General features: G+C 34.1%; 1 protein-coding gene across 3 annotated transcripts in view; it reads left to right on the forward strand.

Annotated features, from left to right (window-relative positions):
• Positions 1–8,691, forward strand: part of LOC117175687 (janus kinase and microtubule-interacting protein 2-like) — a 248,127-nt gene that overhangs the window by 22,128 nt on the left and 217,308 nt on the right. For all 3 annotated transcript variants that reach the window (XM_033365424.1, XM_033365426.1, XM_033365425.1), the window contains exons 2-3: positions 3,607–4,585; positions 6,655–6,937. In XM_033365424.1, the coding sequence (XP_033221315.1) occupies positions 3,618–4,585; positions 6,655–6,937 (1,251 nt within the window). In that variant the 5' untranslated portion in view covers positions 3,607–3,617. The remainder of the gene's footprint in view (positions 1–3,606; positions 4,586–6,654; positions 6,938–8,691) is intronic.

Genomic DNA, 8,691 nt, shown 5'->3' on the forward strand with positions numbered 1-8,691 from the left:
CACGATGTCATATGAAACTTGAAATGTTTGGTATTGGATATTGTTGACAGATGACAATACGCCAATTAGCACAAATAGTAAGTTCCGACAGTGCCTACAAGTATGCCTACTGGCCGCTAGATGGCAATACCGGTTTCATATGTATACACCTGGTAGTTGACTAAACAGAAAACGTACGTTTTACCATAGTGAGTCTGTACTTTCTCCAAATGTTGTAGTCAAACAAATATTTATTTAATATTTTTGTTTAGTATAGGTGTTTTTGATCATTATTAAATAATATTGGTACGTTTTTCAGATCAGAATTTTTTATTTCATAGTACAAAAAATATGAATTTGTATTACATAAACTATTGTTCTACATACTTATCTATAGTAATTATCAATTATAACATTTTTTCTAATTTCTCTTTCCATAATCTCTTTACACAATATGAGAAAAGTATTTAAAATCTTGGACACTCAGAAAATAAATTTCCATTTACTAAATTATACAAAAGAAGAAATTCCAACGAAACTCGAGTAAAGTTATTTGTTGAAGGCAAAAGCGTGACCAATTTCCCACGTCTTTTCATAACTACTCCGTTTCACGTTTGTTTAATTGTCCGTTCTTGAGCGTGCTATATTAGCATCGCTGACATTATTGTCAAGTCTTGCTAATTGCAAATAATTATGATGCTTCAGCAGTCAAGAATAGTCGCATTTTCAGTTTTGTTTTTCTTTAAACTGTGAAAAGTGAAAACGATCGCTAAAGTATTAATTGGAACAATTAAAATATACACTCAGAATAAAAATGTTCTTCAACCAAAAAACTATCTTCTTGAATATAGGTGAAAATTTGATAGAATCAAATAAATTTTTCTTTGATTTAACGAAAAATTTTAGTGAAGCTGCCAAATTTGGTTGTAGTGTCAATTAAATACTTTATCTACCATAAGATTTGGTTAAAACTACCAACAAATTTGGTTAGTTTAACTAAATATTTTGTTGTGCATATAATAAAAATTTTATGGTTGAAACAACAAGATTTTTGTTGTTTCAACTAAATCGCCTTCTGAGTGTACATCTGTGAATGATATATTTCATATAGATTCGGGCAGTCTGTCAACTGGTAATGTCGCGAAAATGTTTTGGGGCTCAGAAGTAATGTTCTCTAAAGTCAAATATGAGACACGTATTCTTTATTTTTCTCCAAAAAGTACTGTACGTTTCTCGAAAAAACTAAATAGTGAATTTTCTTAAAAAAGACATACCTTTGATTTTTTTGTAGATTCATGATAATATGTGGGAGAAAAAATTATTTTTTATAATGTACAAAATATTTTCCAAAACAATTATTATTTCTTTAAGCATTTATAGTTTTATGTAGTCACGAAGCTATTGAACGAACAATTTTTAGAACCGAGGAAAAATGCTTCGATGACTGGCTGCGTCTCAAAGCTGAGTCAAGACATAGGCCTTCATCTTACTTGTATGGCCACGACAGGTAAAACGGCGTTTACTTGTCTTAAGTCGAGCCTTGTCTTGGCTAAGACGACGACATTTGCTTGACTCAAGATGAGCCTTGTCTTGACTGAGATTATCGAACCTTTTTTGGATCATAAATGAGATTAAAATTCATGAATGAAAAATTTATAATTGTTAAATTAGTTATTTTTAATTTAAAAATTCAGAATAGGTGGGTCTGAACAAGTATAACCCTTGAAAAATTTCTTTAAAAAATAACAATTGTAACTTTCTAGAAAGATCTCCTAAAACGTTAGAATACGTAAAAAAAAACAAAATTTTTGGTATCATCTTCAAACAAGTACTTGCATAATACAAGTAATTTATGACTGTTAGAAATACCCTTTTTATTAGGGGAGGTATACGCTCGAAGTTATAAACCGCACGGGTTTGCAGTCATCAAAATTCGACTCAAGAGATAGATTTATGCCATCAAGACATAGAAACTTGTCGTCAAGGCATAAATTGAAGTCTGGATCCGTCTCAAAACTGAGACATGCTCAAGTCGACCTTTTCGACTTCAGCATGTCTTGATTGGGGGCAATTCAAGTCGAACTCAAATCGAAGCATTTTTATTCGGGCAGTTCCCAAATTTAGTGAACAGTTCCCAGAAATTTCAAATTTCCGAAATTTTGAAACCAGAGTTTTTACAATCTGGAAATTTTAGCCTTACGATATTAATAAATGCTTGAAATTAGTAAATTTCCACAAGTTCTAATCATCAAAATTTCAAATTTTCATGAAAAATTGTTAAGGTCACAAATTAAAAGAGCTCTTGAAAATGTTAAACTATGCTCGTACGTCTGTATTTCAGAAATTTAAAAATTTCGTCAATTTGCCATGTCTAAATTTAACTGTAGTTTCGTTATATTATTGACTTTCAGAATATTGAAATTTTGTTTATAAATTTTGTTGGCAGTTTTTTAAATTTAAAATTTCGGAAATTTTTATTATTTTGCATCTTTTTAGTTTCGATATTTTTATTTTGCGACACAATTATGTCAACCCGCTTATAAATTTCGAAAAATGGTGATATAGTTATAGAAATTGAATTACGATTTTTATGTATTTAAGATAATTTTAGTACAAATTAGTCAGAAATTTCGTAATTTCAATTTGCTATCAATGCATTACCTGATAAATTGTATTTTTAAATTCCGAAACTCGTACAAAAAAAATGTCTTATGCTATTATGAAGAATTTCGTAAAATTTTCTGTTACTTCTGCAACTTTATAAATTCGTCAATCTTAGAATATTTACAACAGAGTCAATTTAGAGAATATTTGATTTATAAAATTCAGAAATATTGGTTTTTTAAATATTAAATAAGGAAATTGATGAAATTATGATATCTGCTGATCTGCTTTGGTCGATTTTACTTCTTTACTCGTTTTCTCTTTTCTGATTTTGTTTTGCTTCTTATCATTCGATTACTTCAACTTACACTGGAACTGTTCCTGATTAAAGCAAGAAGTAAAAGTAAATGAATATAGAAGAGCAACAATCATGATTTTATTTATTTTTGAAATATAAAATCTAAAAGTTCTAGTGTTTCTAAATTTGGTGACTGTATATTTTATAAGTACATATGATTTTAACTTTTTTAAAACATACAGTTAAGAACAAAATACACATAAAAAATACATAAAAATAAAATACAGTTAAGAATTTGTTTTATATGATAAAAAATAGTTTTTCTATATTGAGGAATAGCTCAGCGAGGATGAAACTCAAAGGTATCCCCCGCATATTATTATTATTATTATTATTATTCTATAAAAATGAGGAAAATTTCAAATGTGGCCTTTTTGAGCAAATGCTCTTTTTAGTTGTTTTCGACACATTAACGTCATTATTGTAATTTATTTCTTTACGGACTGTGAAAGAGTGTAGGTATAGCTCCAAGCTACAGTAAATAAAATTAATTTATGTCAATTTATTCCCAAGTTACAACTTTTTAAAGAAAATTTTTATCATTTTTTCATAATGCACCTAAATATTGCAGTAGCTCTAAGTTAAAAAAATTGTTTGGTAAAAAAACAAAAGAAACAAAACATTTTATAATAAATTTATAACTTTGGGAACTTATTTTTTTGCAGAAACGACCAAGATGAACCCCTTAGCGGGAGACACCGTCATCCCAACGAACCCGAGTTCAAAAACGACTGGGGAGTCTTCAGTCTTGGAGCGAGATAGTCGTCGTAATCTCGTCCGGCCAGAATCGAAACCCGCGACGAGAAAGAGACGCCAAATGGAACCCCCTCCCCGTAAAATGGAGACCCCCAGGAAGACACCTCGACACGAGCATTTATCCGGCGAAGATTGTCCAGAGTCTCGTGTCGATGGACCTGAAACCAGAACACTGAAGAGGCCTCTACCCGCTTCATCAGTTTCGCAAAATGTATCTAAAGCACTGAAAACTAATAATCAGAATTGCGAAACTGCTAAACCTTTAGGTGCCTGTTTCAGTGATGAATCACCTACGAATTTAGAAGAGGCTCTCAAATTATCATATGCTATAAATCATACAAATTATTCTTTCTCTAAAAATGGTAAAACTTTGAATTTACAAGTATCAACTTCTCTCCCTAAAACGGATCGAGAGACCATTGTTTCCAATAGCGAGACCTCTTCAGTGGATTCTGGATTAGAAAGGAAATTTTTCCCAGACGAAATCGAAGGTATAATTGATCAATCAAATGGAAGCCGAGATTCTTTGCATGGGGAGGAGATAATGAGAGAAAAATTATTTTCGATGACAAATCAGAAACTAGGAGTGGCTGCGAATCTGTCGAAAGATAAAGAGTCTGGTCTTCTTAAGAAGCCGCCAGATGCAGCTGAGAGATGCAGGCGAAGAATGGAGAAGGCTGATGATGTGACGAGACTGAGGAAAACGATACACTGGTTAGAGGATGGAGCGAGGAGAATGAGAGAGGACCTCGCTGCGGTTAGATCAGAGCTTCATGAAGAACGGAAAGCCGCAAAACTCGCGAGACGTGAGCTGGACACGGCGATAAGGGAGGCCAGAACCTCGGAAGCTGCGAGGAATCAACAGATCATATCCGACCTTAAAGCGAGGTAAGAATTTTAACTGTGTTCTAGATACTCACGAAGAAGTCATTTTTTATATTGCAGTAAGCGTGTACTTTTTCCATTTTTTAAATGTACTTCGGTCTTCTTTTCTTTCATAAGAAGAGTTCTTTATCTTCCCTTGTTCTTGTGAAATTTCTTTTATTCTCAGGAGATTTTTTGTCTCTTATTTTTCAATTTTAAAAATAAGTAGGTACACTATTACTCTCATGAGAAAATATTTTACTCACTTTTTTTTTAAGTGTGAGGGGTTGAAAAAAAGCGAGTCATTTATTTTTACAGAAGAGCGCAAGAGATAGTAATAAATCAATTACAAGTAATCAAGTAGACGTGGAAGAAATTGAAGAGAATATAAGAGAATCGTAGAAGAGTATAAGAAATAAATATCCAGGAAGTAGTTTATAGAAATCGAATTTTTTTCCCGTCACTGTTTCTGCAGAAGAAGTCTTCCTTATTCGAAAAAAGAACAAAAAGTACTATCTCATAATATTTAGAATATAAAGAACTTTTTTTCTAATTCAAGCATATTCCATTTCTATATAATCTTTAACAATACAAAAAATGTTATTGCGTATAGTTTTTATTGCAGTTTCGTCGCCCCGTACAGAAACATTATTTTGTATTACTTTGTAGTATTGGGTTTAAATTTTGTTTGTATATTTTAGTCTTACAGGATGCTAGAACAATATAAATATTTAGAAAACCAAAAAACGCTAAAAGATGATAGTAACCGTTATTATGGGTCAATATTAATTGACAGGGATAGGAATAGAGATCAGAATCTAGACAGAAGTATGGGAGGAGCAACGTATATTTGAGGAGTGGTTGCAATGTTGATGTTTGGAGAGTGCTGAGGGAAAGCATTAGTGGGGGGATGAAGCGGTATAGAGGGGGAGAGGTAGAGATGGTATGAGAGCAGAGAAATACTGAACAAGAATGTTGAGGGGGAGAAGAAAGGACATGGTAAAATGTTGATAGCAAAATAAGAGGAGGGTTAATATGAGAAGAAGGGATATTGAGGGTGTAAGGTTATGCGAGATAATATAGGGGGAACGTATTGACGGGAAACAATGAAGCGGATATGTGGGGATTGGGGATATGTGTGAAGAATATAAAAGTGGGTGGAGGAATGATGTGGTAGAGGCGGATAGGGAAGAATCAGGTTAGAGGAGCAGGGAGAAGAGGTGGTTGAAGGGGTAAATTTAAAAGAAGAATATTGAGGCGAATATGACGAGAAGCGATATTAGGGATGTGGGAAGATTTGTAAGGAGATGTAAGGAAAATTGAAAGGGTAACTGGAAATAATGTGAAACAGAAGGGGATAAAAGTTAAAGACCAGAAGAGGGGGCAAAGGGCAGAATGTAGAAGAGAAATGTTGAAGTGAAGAAAAAATGATATTAGTAAAAACAGCGAAAGGGAATTGGAAGTGAGGGGGGGTGAATATGAGGAGAAAGCATATTGGAGATATGTGAGGAGACGTAAGGAGAATCGAAAGGGGGATGGGATGTTAATGCGGAAGAGATGGAAAGGAGATTGAAGATCAAAGGAACAGGTGAGAGGAAAAGAATAGACAAAGGGAACATCAATGGTAAAAGGAGGTGGAGAAGGAAATACATGGGTAAACTGAAGGTTCAAGGAAAAGTGTAATGGGGCAAGAGATAGGGGTGAATATGTGGAAAATCGGCACTGGATATGTGTAATGATATGATGGAGATGGGTAGAGAATGGAAAAGAAAAGGGGAAATGGTTTTTTAAAAGAGAAAGAAAGAAGTGAATGGTCAGAAGAAGGGATCAGAGGGGAAAATGTAGCAGAGGAATATTACGAGAAGGAATATTGATGATATATGAGGAGTTATGACGAGAATGAAAAGAGGAAGGAGGAAGTGATGCTAACAAAATGGAGAGGTTAATGAAAGTTCAAGGGAGGGGGTAAGAGGGGGTAATGTAGGAGATGAAAAAATAGACAGAAGTGGATCAGAAACACGAGTAAGATCGTATTTTTAAAATTGAAATTTTTTTCTCTTTTTTAAACCTTTTTAAACAATTACGACTTTCAGACTCTCTCAATCTCCTTCTCGCCCACCGTTGGAGGCCACTATTGTTTCCTCCAAGGTAGAGTTTCTGAAGGAAGAGAATCATCGACGAGAATTATCAGCTCTAAAGAAACGATTATCTGAGGCTGAAACGACGATAAGGAAATTGAAGACGAATTCCCTGGAACCAGGTGGCTTCGCAAAGCGTCGAAAAGTCGATAGGAGTACCTGCATCGACCCTCGAAAATTGCAGGTCGAAGTTCAAAGCTTACGAGCCGCCAACAAGAAGCTGGAGGAACAGTTACACGTGAGTCGAATACTTGTCGCCCATGTAGCCTATAAAGTTCGTAAAGTGTATAAATGTCTTCCCTCGGTGTCCGCCATAAATTTTCGGAACAGGTAATCAGGTGTGGTCTTAACTTCTTTCGGCGCTGCATCAAACGATTTTATCAACAGTCGTATCGTCCTGTTGTGTGTGAGATTTAGAGGTATTCTTTTGCATTGGAATTGTTATATCAGTTGAGATATTTCAGTATTTGAAAGGTTCGAGGAAAGGTTTAAAAAATGGCGGCGAAGGAGCATAATTCGTTACAACTAGATAATTAGTTTCATAGTCAATAATTAGTAAATGGTAATTTAACTGTAATTGTAAATTTTGAATTATTTTTTTTTGGTTTTGATTTAAAAAAATCTCGCCAAGATTTAAGTTTTTCTCTATTAATACATTCTGAAAATGTATGTAATTTTCAAATTTAGATATCTTTTAGAATTACTTGGCAAACTTTGATTTCACAAACTATGTTGAATTGTTGGTGGTACTGATAACTTTTCGTTTTGCCGAATTTGTTATATTGTAGATATTTTTGATAAGATTGTACTTCTTTTCAATAGGAATTTTGGATCAAATACTCTTTTTAAAGTGACAATAATAATCATAATATGTAATACTTATTAAATGTTAAATTCATTAATTAAATTAAAAATTGAACAGTAGAGACTCCACGTATATTTAAATGGTAAAAATGCAATTAATTGCCTGATGAGTACAATAATATCTTTAGAAATATCATGTGTATCGAAAATTCGTAAAAAATCTCCTAGTCTCATCTGGTAGGATCATATCAAATCATATTAAGGTTTTTGCTTAAATGGGTAGAATAGTGTATTTTCGGTCAAACTAACTGTAGGTCTATCAAGCTAGCACCTCCACAAACGATATTCCCAATTTTTTTTTGTCAGAATTTTGGGCTTTTTTGAGCTCTTGAACGCACCAACAACTAATTTCCAAAAACCACCCCTACTAAATATAAAACCACCCCCAATGTAAAAAATCAAATTCCGAAAAAACAAAGAACACCATAATTTTGGGCTTATTTTGGGCTCGCGAATGCATAAAAAAATAAAAACTCCCCCCATTTTTAAAATACCACCCCCTTGCAAAAAATAAAATTTGCAAAACCCAAACTGCACTAGATTTTGGGATCATTTTAGAGTCTCGAAAGCACTTAACATTATTATTATTATTATAAAAAACATTTCTGTGTTGAAATGTCACAGGCTTATACTGTCCAACATGTTGAAGGCATTTTTGGTTAGAGTTGGATTTTTAGTTGATCATTTTGCACGCGGCTGTCCCGGTATATATCATCAGTCACGGACGCATTTTTATAATGCAATCAAGTGATATGATGAGAGCAGTCTGCCCAGACATATTGGACAAAGCCTGGTTTTTACCCCATCATTGACGGACTGGGTTGCAGTCAAGTACACGATGGAAGGACCTACAGCTTAAGGTGGGTCCCGAACCACCAGAACCTCGGTAAAGGTACATTGAAAAATTTCCAGAGGTACCGGCTCAGGGATCGAACTTCGGACCTCTGAGGTGAAGTCCGAGTGTCTAACCAACTGGCCATTTCCCTTTCGGGGTAGGCGTGACTGACTCGGCAGGGGAAAGGAGTTTTGTGTGGAAGGGATAGAGATTTTTCAGATTGATCCAGAATTCTCATGCTATTTAAGTAAATAACACGTTCGTTCCGCAACACTGCTCCGACCCAGGTTGCT

This window comes from Belonocnema kinseyi, chromosome 6, assembly GCF_010883055.1.
Source record: "Belonocnema kinseyi isolate 2016_QV_RU_SX_M_011 chromosome 6, B_treatae_v1, whole genome shotgun sequence".
Classification (NCBI taxonomy): domain Eukaryota; kingdom Metazoa; phylum Arthropoda; class Insecta; order Hymenoptera; family Cynipidae; genus Belonocnema; species Belonocnema kinseyi.